Source organism: Benincasa hispida, chromosome 1, assembly GCF_027475165.1.
Source record: "Benincasa hispida cultivar pf3 chromosome 1, pf3_genome.v1.1, whole genome shotgun sequence".
NCBI classification, from domain to species: domain Eukaryota; kingdom Viridiplantae; phylum Streptophyta; class Magnoliopsida; order Cucurbitales; family Cucurbitaceae; genus Benincasa; species Benincasa hispida.
In genome coordinates this window covers 81,804,031-81,817,932 of record NC_143478.1, presented here as the reverse complement: position 1 = coordinate 81,817,932, position 13,902 = coordinate 81,804,031, and the positions used below count along the sequence as shown (strand labels likewise).

The window sequence follows — 13,902 nt, the reverse complement described above, 5'->3', positions numbered from 1 at the left end:
CCACGGGAAGATTCAAGTTCTTTCACTAAGAAGATTGCATATAGCTTTTTGTTTGTTTACAGAAAATTAGGAAATGATGAACTCACTCTCTCTCTCTGTTTTTGTTTTTCTGATAAGAGGTATTTATAATGTATATTAACTGACCGTTACAACACAAAGTTAGTTAAAAATAAATAAATAAGTTGAGCTATTTGGGTCACATCTTCTTCAACATCTCTACGAAATTGTATAATAACTATGTAGCTTAAGTTATTGATTAGTAAATAATTATAAAACGATTAAATAAGGAAAATAAAAAAGAAAACAAGGAAAATAAAAAAGAAAACAAAAGGCTTTGTGAAATATTGTAGTTGCATAAATTAGTAGAGATATACGCATTAGGTTAACAGGTAATATGGGTTTGGATAAAATAATCTAAAAGTGATTTTCTCCTATGTCACTTCTTAAAATAGAGATAAATAATATTCTATGATTGATTTTTAAGTTTGTCTATTTTAGTCACGAATGATTGTTTCGACCTCAACTTTAAGTAAGTGGACTAGACTGCTATAATAGTTCACTCCATGTTTAGAACTCAATTATAATAGTCGGTGTTGTCAACTATCATAACCTACCATTACTATTTCAACTCCCTTTTTATTATAATACTTATCATTTCCTACTCATTCTCTCTACCTTTTGTTATAGTGTTTACTATCGAAATCGTACGTGAATATAAATTATTATAACCCACAAAACTCAGCTTTCAAAACGGGCCACTGATTGATTCGTTTGTGAGTTAGAGGTTATATTTGAGTGAGGCAGCAAGTTTCTCATTCATAACCTTAATTCTCATCTCTTTGTGAGTTTGGGTATTTGAAGAGAAGAATATTAAGAGGTATTGTTGGGGAGAGCATAATATCCCACAAATTAGAATGCCAATCCTCAATCAATTTCTTCGTTCCACTCTAAAGTCTGAGGTAATAATTTTAACAATAATTCTTCTTTCTTCTTCTTCTTCTTCTTTGATCTCTTCTTCCCTTTATTTCCATCGTTTCCATATTTTCTTCTTCTTAACGTTGTATTCACTCATTTTGATAATTGGGTTTGTTTTCTTTTCCTTACCTTTCTGCCGCTGCAATTTTTGTTTTTCATCATTGTTTTTGTATTTCTTGAACATCTATTAATTTGCACCATCTTCAATGGCTAAGCTAGGGGTGCGAGCAAAATCCGTTCAAGCCGACCGAAATCAGTAGTGGGTTTGGTTGTGATTCGGTCTACTAAGTCGGTTTTGGCTTGTGTATGCAGGAAACTTAAGCTAAGCGATTTGGTTTTGATTCGTCATATAGGTGTCTTGTTTAAGATCGAACCCACCAATTACCCATTGATGTTTCCTACTTTTCTATCATATTTTCAGTTCTATGTAGTCATGGTCGTCATCATTCGAAAGGTTGACGAGTTTATAGCTTTCTTTTTTTTGAACAATTCCTTTTTTCTTCTTCTTTTGTTTGTTTTTTTTTTTTTTTTTTTTTTTTTTTTACAATAAGTGAGATAGAGTAATTGAATCTCTGATCTCAAAATCTATAATACGAACATTATGTCAATTAAATTGTCCTCGTTTCAAGGCGAATTTATTATTATTGAGAGATACGGAGATAGAAATCTTTTTTTTCTCTCCCTCTCTCTTCCATTCTCTATCTCATGCAGAAAAAATGAACATCTAAAAATGTGAGTTGGTTACTTAATTGCTATAATAAAAAAAATTACAAAATAAATGAATGCTAAGTATATGAGGGTTAATCAAGTTACACTTTTCAGTTGTCAAGAGCCACAAGGTCATGATTAGACTCTCATATTTAATATTTTCCATTTCCATAATTTAGAGTGCAACGTCAATCACATCATACCATTAATTAATTAGAGGTGTAGACAAAACCAAATTGATTGAAGGTAAGACATTTAATTAATCCGACAAATCAACTTGTTATGGCAAAAGAAAATGTTTTATACCTAATCTGATTTTAGAATAAAATTTAAGGTAATTGCATTGGATAGTACATGTGGAGAGTAACATTTTTAAAAATTTCGATAGATTTTTACCAGTGGTATGGTCTATTAATGATAAAACTCTTTAGCTATATAGTTTATCATATTTCGAAAGCAAAATCAAAGTTTTGCTATATCTACAAATTTTTTTGCATTATGTTATATCTACAAATACGTTGAATTTGATTACCTATCTAAAGTTTAGAGATGTGCCACAAGCATATTGATGAGGATGATTGTTCTTGGCTTAGCTTAGAACAATAACGTTGGGAGTCAATATTGTCCATTCAATAATTTTATTTATTTAGATTCGTGAAATTGGTTGTTTGAGTAGCATGGGTTTGGGTTATCTTCATTAAAAAAAATGAAGTGAAGCTACTTTTTTTTTTCTCATTATTTTTATATATTAACTTAAAAAGAAAAAGCAAATTGAAAACTACTTTGCTCTTTTTCCCATAATTTTATATTTTATATATTATCTTCATGAAGCATGTGAACCCACTTTGCTTTATACCCTTATTACTATATAATATAATAGATCTATTATTTGATATGCCATGCCAATGATTGTGTTTCTTCTCCTATTTTTTTAGTTAAGAATGAGATTCTTGGTTGTAGTGATTATGTTGGTTCTTTCTTTTTTTTTCGAGATGTGAGTTTGTTCAGATTTTTTTAGAATTTTTTTGTTGGGCTCTCCTCTGCAAAGATAATATTAAATAATTTCATATTTTCATGGATTTCATATTTATATATATATGAGTAAATTGATATTTTCTTTAGATAGTAGAAAAATCTATGAAACATAAAAAATAAGCAACAAAATATCACTAAGATAAATAATCGACGTGTTAACTTGTTTAAAAATCATAAAATGTTTATTTACTAATTTCAATCTATTATTTTATAAATTTTACAAAATATACCTTGAAATCGATATTTTATCGATAGTTCCATCAAAATTTTCATAAAATTAAGACATCAATAGTTTCATCGACATCGACATTTTAAACCTTGCTAAATCAAAATTTAATTTCAACAAATTTTGAAAATAAATAAAAGGGTAATTATTTTAAATAACAAAATTACTGTAAATATTTCAAATATAGTAAAATATCAATGTCTATCCGTATATATCATTGTCATATTTTGTTATATTTGTAAATGCGATGGCCCATTTTCCTATATTTAAAATAATAGTTTCTTTAGATTTTATACATGAAAATTTAGATATAGATTAAAGTTTTTTTTAACCATATCAAATTGAATAAAAAACTGAAAATAAAAAAGTATTATACTTATACTAAAAAAAAAAAAAAAAATCGTAATGGGTAGCAAAAAAAATATATAAGGGTATTTATAAATATAATAATGGTTTTCTAAAATTGTAAATATAGAAAAAAATAAAAATAAAAATAAAAAATAACCAGATTCTTGGTTTTTAATTTTTTTACGATTTTACTCTCATTTATGTATCAACAAGTGTATTTGATATACATTATATTTAGTATACCAATCAATTGATATACTTTATCTAAAGAATACTATTTATGCAAGTAATATATCATGACTTTAATTGTGTTATAATCAACGTTGTTTGTTCGATTATTATAATTATTATTTTTATCTTTTCTCATGTTGATATAGAGTTATATTCATTCTATTAGTTCAATTTTGATGTTGATGGTATATATGAAATGCATTAATTTTTTCAAGTGATATATCCAATATAAATTATATTAGTTAACCTATTTTATTGTTAAAATTTGATATGATTTTAATGGTATATAAGTTATATTTAATTTGGTACATCAATTATATAATATATATCCCGTATTTCATATATTAATTGATTGATATATCTAATTTAGAAAGGAAAAAATATATAACAATGATATTATTGATATACCAAATATGAAGTATATCATTTAGTATGATACTTGAAGTTTAACATTGGCATATCAATAATATATTAGCACTAATTCAAAATGAATTGCAAGTAGATCATTAGTGTATCAATGGTATGTCATAATAAGTTGAAAATGCAATTCTAAGTATTTAGTGTATCGATAATTTATCAACACTCATTCAAATTTTATTTAAATTGTAACATATATTTATCAATAGTATGTCAATAGTCATTGAAAATTTATTTCATGTGCATTTTTAGTGTATCAATAGTATATCACTCATGATCTAAATTTATTTTAATTATTATATTGGTGTATCAATAGTACATCAATGCTCAAAATTCAATTTTAAGTATATATTATTAGTGCATTAGTAGTTTTTTTTTTAATTTCAAGTATATCATTAGTATATCAGTAGTATATCAACATTTCTTCTAAATAAATTTTAAGTATGACATTGGTGTATTAACTTAGTATTAAATCAACATTAACTCATCATTCATTTTAAGTATAAAATATTGGTATATCATTACTTTTTAAATATACATTTTCTCAAGTATATCAATTATATATCAACATATGTTCAAAATTCAATTTCAAGTGTAACATTGGTATACCAATAGTTTATCAAAATTCATTCAAAATAGTTACTAACATAACGGATTGTATAAGCTAATTATAATGTACAAGAAAAACAATATTCTATAGCAGACGAATAAGGATTGAAATTAAATCAAACGAATAATAGTAAACGAACAAGCACTTCTTGACTAATAAATTTGGTATACCCATTGTATAACTTACCCACTTTATCTTTGGTATATTAGTCAACTGATATACCAAATATTTGGTATATTAAATGACCGATATACTAGATATAAAATATATCATATATACTATTGATTTACATGTCGATACACCAATAAGGACAAATTTGGAATAATAAAAATGGAAATATGCTTTTATCTTTTTTTTTATTATATTTGTAAATTTGAATGTTACATGTGAAGTATTGAATTCTTTCGTGTAGGGATGTAATCTAGACCATGATAAGAAACATCAATATCTGATAATGGAGATATGTTTGAAAAGATACTCACATCCTTTGTCCAATCCAAATATTAGAATTGAAGTTGTTACACAATAAAATGATATATTCTTTCTCGTAAGGATGTGATTAAGACCATAGATATAAAATATCATAAACCAATAAGGGAGATATGTTTGAAATGGCTACGACGTCTTCCACTCCATTAAAATTAGTTAGGTCAAATTGTTAAAGTGATATATTCTTTTTTATATAGGTGTGATTTAAACACATATCCAAATCTAAGGGTAAGAATATATTTGAATAGACAATCACATCTTTTGTTTTAATTTTCATAAATTCTTATTTTTCCTTTCTATAAATAGGTATAGACTATTTCATTAATTAAGATATATATCCTTAATAAATTCCATAGAATCTATATATCAAAATAAAACTATAAATTTCACATAATCGTACAAGTTATGAGCTAAAAGTTATAAAGGTACTCATGGTTATATTATATATATATATATATTCTATTTTTGTCCTTTTGCAGTTTGGTACCTTTACAAAAGTGGCCACGTCTTCTAGAAGAGCTTCACGGGACCATGTCTTCCTGGCTCCTTTCTTGTCCCACTTACACAGTACAGAGGCCTTAGCACAAGAAGAGTAAGTACATACGATATCGGATATCGTTTCGTAACCAATTGTTTTTATTATTATTATTATTTTAAAAATTAAATTTATAAACGCTCATTCCAAATTTAAGTTTCTTGATTCATTTTTTACTTTTCACTGATGTTTTTAAAAACAAAACCAAATTTTAAAACCTAAAATTTTTTTTTTTTTTTAAACTTGTTTTTATTTTTAAAATTTGGCTAAGGGTTTAACCTTTATACTAAAGAAATATACAAATTATGATAAGAAATTAAGTTTAAATACAAAAAGCGAAATAATTACCAAACGGAGCTTTAACTATTTAGACCTTGCATAGTTTATTTCTTCTCAGCATTCTTATGCAAAGTTTGACATTAGCCACAAACATGGTTTAATTACAGGGTGAAGGGACATGATATGCTTGCACCTTTTACTTCAGGATGGGAGAGCGCCAATGTGAATCCCGTAATCATAAAAAGATCTGAGGTATTCTTCTAGATATCTTCATTCTGTTTCTGGTTAATATTAGAAGATATATGTTTTTAGTTTGAATTCCATGGTGATGTAGGGTTCATATGTATATGACAATTATGGAAGGAAGCATCTTGATGCTCTTGCTGGTCTATGGTGCACATCCTTAGGTACCACAATTAATCATTTCACCATCATTTTTCAGTTTTGGATATAGTTCATATCACCGTCATACATTAACATACAGTTACAAATATAATGATCATATCTAAAGTATTACCGGATATAGCATGATCCATCTCTCTAAATCTATCAATAATGGCCTATGTTGCTTATAGAAATTTCCCAATAATAGAGTGTATCTAGATATGTTCATGGGGTGGGGACATGGAAGTCCCCGTCCCCGTCCCCGCCCCCTTATTCTACTCTCTGTCCCCACGAATTTTCCCACAGAGAACGGGGCAGAGATTCCCCACAAGGATTTCACTGGGAAAATTTTCCCACCATTATTTTTTCTAACAATTTTTGTTTATTTCAATTAAATATTTTTTTTAACAATTCCTTATCCAATACAATTTTTATTTAAATAAAATATCATCAATTTTACTAATAAAAACGATAATACACATGTAATTTTAAAATATATAATTAAAATGCTAAATTCTCATAATTTATAAAAATTAAAATTCAACAATTAAAACATCTTATCTTAAATATAACGACATCTAAGAAATTAAAGTTATAAAATCTTAAACTTAAATAATTAAAACATTCATAATTATCCTAACAAAGTCTACAATATTAATATAGATATATATATTATAAATTTATAATTTGTACACAAAAGTCGGGGTGGGGTGGGGGGGACACGGGACGGGTTGGGGTCGAGGACGGGGAATATATTCCCCATCTCCAGTCCCGAATTGCAAATGGGGAAAAAAATCCCCACTCCCTCGTCCATTTCCCAAGTATTCGGGGATTCCTCGCAAAGTCCCGACTTTATGGGTTTTTTAGACATCTCTAAATCTATTGTTGATATACTTTGTTATATTTGCAATCTTTAAAAATATTGGGAGTTAAAAAAATAATTAAACACTATACTGATGAAGTATTCAATAATTAAGAGTATTTCAAAACTCCTTGAAAGAGAAAAAAGGGTAAAAATAATAATGGAAGGAGGAAAATTGAGAAGGTAAGTTTAGGCAACCTCAATTTGAATCTGGCCAAACATAAGTACTAAGTATAATAATTTTGTTGTTATGAAATCAACATAAAGAGTTACATTGCTTACTAACAATGTGTTTACTACGTCTACGGATGGAGATAAATTTCACGAACACAGATTGCATATACACCTCGAGTGTTATAAGGTTTATTATATATACACTCTTCGAAATATAAGGAGGTAAGACCTATGTTTGGTCCTTCAGAACATCAAATAACAGGTTAAAAGACATTCTAACATTAACATTAGTGCTGTATGATTGGAGTTGTTTTTTCTTCCCTAAATTCTTTGATTCTTAGTCAATTGGTTAAGGCATAATGGAATGGAATTTGTAGGGGGAAGTGAACCACGTCTTGTGGAAGCAGCAACTGCACAACTAAATACCTTGCCATTTTATCACTCCTTTTGGAATCATACTACCCAACCTTCTTTGGTATGCTAATTTTACTCCGTTTGATTCACAATCAAGATTTTTCCAAATTTACTTAGTTCAACAAATATGTTTTAAAAGATAATGTATATTTTGTTTCTAAAAGTTTTATTTCAAATTTTGTGATCTAAATAGGATAAATTCTAAAAACAATATTTTTTGGTTTTCAGTATATCTAGATTTTGAATTTTAAAATTTAAAATGCAGAATTATATGAAATAAAGATTAAAAAAAACATTTAAAAATACAATATGTCATGTTTAGTTAAACTCAATTCATCTTCCTTATGAGGGAAAAAACACTCCATTGATTTTTAAATTTAAAATATGTATGATGTAATATATTATAAATTAAATAATATTACAAAATAATAAATATACAAAAAATACATAAAACGTGTAGTTTATATTCAACGTAATATTTAATATGTAATTGCAACTAATTTTATGGTTCATAAATACATTGTTAAACACATTTAAAAAAATGTTTAAATTAGAATCAAATTTCTCAATTAGCTACCAAACATAAAATATAACTTTATTTTGATTGAATCCCTTGTATTCAACTTTTTGTTTTTAAATTATCTACCAAGCATGCTTGTTTAACTTCTTTTGATTAGTTTCGCGTTCTTGATGTTTTCATGAATGATAGGATCTGGCAAAGGAACTACTTGAAATGTTCACAGCTAGAAAAATGGGGAAAGTATTTTTTACAAGTAGTGGTTCAGAAGCCAATGACACTCAGGTTCTTTCTACTCCAAACTCAAAATTGTCCAATTTTGATTTCTATAGGAATAAAAAAAAAAAAAAAAAGCAAATAAAGGAAGAACAAAAATAATAAAATAACATCAAGGTTTAGAAAGCTCTGCAACAAATTAATTCATTTGGTGCTTAAAAAACATGTAATAGGTGAAGCTGGTATGGTACTATAACAATGCACTTGGAAGACCAAATAAGAAAAAATTCATTTCTCGCTCAAAAGGGTAAGCTCAACTCACTTGGCTGGAGTTGATTTGTACCATTTCCTTTGTTCTCTTCAATTATTTTTCTTATCACTACCTTTCTATCTAACAGGTATCATGGCACGACATTCGTATCAGCCAGTCTTTCAGGGTAAGTTCAATTAAAACAAAATATACCTTACATCTATTATACCCTCTTTATTGGAACTTCACTGCACCAGTTCGACGGGTAGATCTAAACATGGTTGAGTCGACCCAGTCAAATTATGAATTTGGGCAAAGGTTGAAACGAGTCAGGGCTAGGTTTGAAGTTTGAACCGACCTTTGAGCAACAAGTCGATCGATGAGGCTGACATCTCTCGCAAATTATTTTGTTTTACCACAGCCTTCCACCTATGCACCGGAACTTTGACATGCCAGCTCCATTTGTTCTACACACTGATTGTCCACATTACTGGCGTTACCATCTTCCAGGTTATGATCTATATGCTAGGTTATATATTTAGTTCACTTTCTTTGAATTTATTTCCAGCCATTAACTTGTGAACATCCTATATCAGGTGAGACAGAGGAAGAGTTTTCAACCAGATTAGCCAAAAACTTGGAAGACCTTATACTCAAGGAGGGACCAGAGACAGTAAAAACTTGAATACTATTCTTTGAATTATAAAAATGGCATGATACCATAATTGAGAATTGACCCTTTCTCTCTTCCACTTCAGATTGCTGCATTCATTGCTGAACCAATCATGGGAGCAGGTGGTGCAATTATTCCACCTGCTACTTATTTTGAAAAGGTAATCTCTTAGTATCATGAACTGCTTAAATTTGCACAAGCATGCACCAACAAGATTTTACTTGTTTAGCTGTCTATTCTTTGTTATATACATCCCATATTTTCTCTCATCGTTAGAATACATACAACTTCAAAAGGTTTCTTTGTTTAGAACTCAAGAATACAGTTGTATAACTTATAGAACAAATCTTGTTCAAGTAAGGTCGTTCAAAAGGTTTCTTTGTTAATATTCTAATTCTTGATATAAATTCTAACTAATAAGCAAAATATTAAGGGAAGAATGAAGTGTTTCCTATTGTTACTGCAGATCCAAGCCGTGCTCAAGAAGTATGATATACTTTTTATTGCTGATGAGGTACTTTGAAAATTAAAATTTTTGGGTTCATCATTTCACCTTGTTTACGAGAATGATGTCAATGTAAAGGAGGCGTTGTCTTCCATATTTTTTTTCTATAGGTAATATGTGCCTTTGGAAGAGTAGGGGCAATGTTTGGATGCGATAAATTCAATATTAAACCAGACCTTGTATCTCTAGCTAAGGTGAAGTTTGAACATATTCAGCTTTTACAAATATCTTGCTTAGTTTAAGCGTTTCATTGTTTTCATTGAGCCTGAGTCGATGTACTGCACACTTCAGGCACTTTCCTCGGCATACATGCCTATTGGAGCTGTCATGGTGAGCCCTGAAGTCTCTGATGTGATTCACTCTCAAAGCAGCAAGCTAGGTACACTACTTATACAATGAAACCTAGTTGATCACAGTTAATAATCTTCCACTCCAGTAACTTACCTATTGTTTTTCTTCAATAATATTACATCCAGGTGCCTTTTCTCATGGATTTACTTATTCTGGACACCCGGTTGCATGTGCTGTTGCACTTGAAACACTCAAGATCTACCAGTATGTTCCTACACCTGTTCTTTTGGTCTAACTTTTTAATTTTTTGTTTAGAATGACAGGGAAACCTTAAAGTGGACAAACATGTCAAAGATATATCTATTCATTTTTTTGGATCGGACCAAGTATTGTTCCTTTGGTGTCCTTGTTTGAGGATACAATCATGATTTGAAGTATACTACGGAATTATTCCGATGCAAACTCAGATAGAATGAGGGTAAGTTTATAATTTCATTTGATCATTGTAGGGAAAGGAATATTGTGGAGCAAGTAAATAGAATCTCCCCAAGATTTCAAGATGGTATAAAAGCTTTCTCTGATAGCCCTATCGTTGGAGAGGTAAACAGTGTGTTGCTCAAGTAATTAAGTTTGACATATGAATCTATCTGGGGTATCTTCAGTTCTTCAGCGACTTTGATTTTGCAGATTCGGGGGATTGGCTTGGTGTCCGCCTTAGATTTTGCAGAAAATAAATCACCAAATGATCCCTTCCCTCCTGAATGGGGTATGTTTTATGTAATTCCCGTGGTTAGAGATACATCTTAATGTTTTATATCTTAATGGGGTATGTCTTGAAAATATATATATATATATATATATATGAGAATTTGGATCAAATAATCCTAGTCTGAAAAAAAAAAAACACTATTAGATCATATGAGAGGTTTCATCTCAAAATAAATTGACAATGAGAGAAGTAACTCATTTATCTCATAAAGAGTGTGAGATCTCTTAAATTTTCCAATGTGGGATCCTCAACATGCCCCTTCAAAATGGTGTCTCTTTTGGCTTCACTTCGAGTACCCGTTTGGACTTCATGGGCTCTGATACCATATTAGATAACATGAGATTCCATCTCAAAATCAATTGGCAACGAGAGGGGTAACTCATCTACCTTATAAAGAGCACAAGATCTTTTGATTTTTCCAATGTGAGATCCTTAACAAATAGTGTAGCTCGTAAATTCTGATAATTTTGGATCAGCATAACCTCAAAATCACAAATTTAGGAATACGGTAGATATATCTTGATTTAACAGAGTCATACTTATGCTCATAGCTTGTTATGTGTTTGATATAAACAGGACTTGGTAAATATTTTGGAGATGAATGTCGAAAAAATGGTTTAATAGTACGAGCTGGAGGGGATAATATAACGATGGCTCCACCACTTACAATTTCTCCTCAAGAAGTTGATGAGGTATCCTGAAAGCTAAAAATATCATTATTATATTGAGTATCAATTCCACATGGTTTGTTGGAATATGCTATCCACCATTTTTTTTGTAATTTGCAGATAATCAGCAAATATGGGAAAGCACTGAAGGCTACAGAAGAGAGAGTGAAGCAATTGAAGGCTCAGAAGTAGCTTCCAATAGTTACAAGACAACCAACGGCTTGAAGGTACTGGTCAATAGTTGGATCAGCTTGTGTCTTAAAGAAAAAGGTCTTGGATGTTGTTAAGAAATGTCACTCAAACAATACTAGATTTTTAAGATGAACTATGGTATTGTGAATAAAAGCAGCTTGATATGAATAAAAGCAACCTTTATTGAATACTTAGCAGACATGGAAAAATAAGAAATGAAAGGCTTGTAAAAGAGCAAATTATCTTACAAAATGTTTAAAGAAAATCAGAGATGAAACTATCATATTTTAGCTTCCTTTTCAGTCTTCCTTGCTCGCCTTTCTGATCCTCAGATTCATCCAAATCTCTGGATGATTTCTTTACATTCCCTCAATTTCAAAGGTATGAAACATGAAAAGAGGGAAGAGATTAAAGAAAGGTGTACCTGTCAAAGCTCTGAAAAGCTTACAGCGTAGAAAGTGATGGCTGCAGCCGCAATAACCTCCAGCATTGGAACCCCCATTTCCTGCAATCCATCCATTTTCCCCTTCCTTTTTCTTTCCCAACAAATCTGTATTAGAGACTCGATGCTTCAGTGATTCCAGGCTAAGTAGTTTCTGTGGAGTTCTCCACAATTTGCTTTTTGCTTCGATGAAATTACCAACATGTACTATCGTGCTTGCAAATTGGGCATCTAGCTCCTCGCTCTCGCTCAATTTCCTCTCTCTCGCTCACAAAGCGCGCGCCCACACGTTAGAACCTTCCCCAAAAAAAAACCCTTTCCAACACTCTGCAACCCCACTACAAAGCGCGCACCCACACATTAGATCCCACAACTCCTCCGCAACGCTCACGCACACATCCGACGCTCCAATCCTTTTTGGGCGTCCCACGACCACTTTAGTGAAAAATATCGTCGGTGACACCTATGTGACAACTAAAATAAATCAGGAAAAGGAAGAGGGCATAAAAGGTGTTGGAGACATTGACATGGTTGAATTGAAACTCAACCCAATATTTGACCTACCAATTTATGAATTTAGTGTAAGATAATTCAACTTCGCTAATTTTTACGGTATTCATTATTAAAGTTCGAGTTTCATCTTCACCTCTTTCTCTCTCCTTCCCTCTAATGTTTCCAATAACTCTACGGCTAGCCACTGTCGTCACTAATGACCAACTTCAGCAACAATCAATGCTGGTGACATGCTTCGACGACCACCTCTAGTGCCCTTTCCGTTACAATCACCATTGGCCACTACTATCGACTCACTCTAGTGCCAACCACTTATGGATACTGTAGATACTATATTTGGTCTAGCTTCAATTATTATTTTAAAAGATTTTTGTTTTTTTTTGGGACTAATTTAGTAATTTTCTTTTGCTGAAGAAGTGGAAATATGAAATACTTTAGAATAAAAAATGGAAATTTTTTTTTTAATAATTATTAACAAAAATAGGGTTGAGCGGATAATATTGACAAAAATAGGTTTTCTAATTGTGTACCCGTTACACGATTACGTTTAAATCGTGTACCCGATACACGATTAGAACTAAATTGTGTACCTGGTATACGAGTGTCTGTGATCTGGCATGCGTAGACTACCAATGTGGCAGTCATGCAGCGTTGACCGAGGTAATTGTGTACCGGTACACGATTACCCTACGGGTATACAACTTAGTGGTCCCTTAAATGTCGCAACGCCTTCTTCTTCCTCCATCTGAAGCGTTTTCTCTTGTTGTCATGGCCTCTTTTCTTCCTCCCTATTACCATCGTAGCCTCTTTTCTTCCTCCATCCGGCCGTGAGCTTTTTCTCTTGTTGCTGCCGCTGTTAGCCGATCTACCACCCGCTGTCTCCAATCTTTGTCGTCGTCCACCTTAGGTAAAGTTTTTTCTTTAATTTTTCTCAATATATGTATTTGTTTATAAAAATGAGGATCAAGTTAAAAAATGTATAGTTTATCGATCCATGATTTAAATGTATAATTTTCATATATATATCATTTTGTTTGTATTTGGGCTGAATTAAATGTATAGTTTATGGATCCATGATTTAAATGTATAATCTTTAGATATATGTTAGAACTTAGAAATTGGATTTTGTTGGACTGATTTTATTAGGCTATTTTTTTTTGGATGATTATGTTGATCTAT

The 13,902-nt window shown here is 30.6% G+C and overlaps 1 protein-coding gene and 1 long non-coding RNA gene across 2 annotated transcripts; one reads left to right on the top strand and one right to left on the bottom strand.

The window, feature by feature from the left end:
* The first annotated feature begins 612 nt into the window (after positions 1-612).
* Positions 613-11,956, top strand: LOC120068092 (vanillin aminotransferase-like). The gene is made up of 19 exons (XM_039019790.2): positions 613-959; positions 5,519-5,631; positions 6,021-6,105; positions 6,188-6,260; positions 7,651-7,748; positions 8,397-8,489; positions 8,654-8,727; positions 8,819-8,857; positions 9,092-9,180; positions 9,267-9,343; positions 9,429-9,503; positions 9,810-9,857; positions 9,959-10,042; positions 10,140-10,227; positions 10,325-10,403; positions 10,649-10,739; positions 10,827-10,905; positions 11,485-11,600; positions 11,697-11,956. Exons 1-19 carry the CDS (start codon positions 915-917, stop codon positions 11,766-11,768), a joined length of 1,518 nt encoding a protein of 505 aa, XP_038875718.1. The 5' UTR covers positions 613-914; the 3' UTR covers positions 11,769-11,956.
* Positions 5,929-12,671, bottom strand: LOC150038766 (uncharacterized). The gene is made up of 2 exons (XR_016530773.1): positions 12,193-12,671; positions 5,929-6,134 (listed from the first exon to the last, which is right to left on the bottom strand). It is a non-coding gene; the product is annotated as an uncharacterized LOC150038766 (long non-coding RNA).
* Positions 12,672-13,902: the final 1,231 nt, after the last annotated feature.

Bases quoted from the DNA above. Each gene is read 5' to 3' on its own strand.
- LOC120068092 (XM_039019790.2), top strand. From the start codon at position 915: ATGCCAATCCTCAATCAATTTCTTCGTTCCACTCTAAAGTCTGAG. The intron at 960-5,518 runs GTAATAATTTTA...GTCCTTTTGCAG, and splicing joins GTTCCACTCTAAAGTCTGAG to TTTGGTACCTTTACAAAAGT. The intron at 8,858-9,091 runs GTAAGTTCAATT...GTTTTACCACAG, and splicing joins GTATCAGCCAGTCTTTCAGG to CCTTCCACCTATGCACCGGA.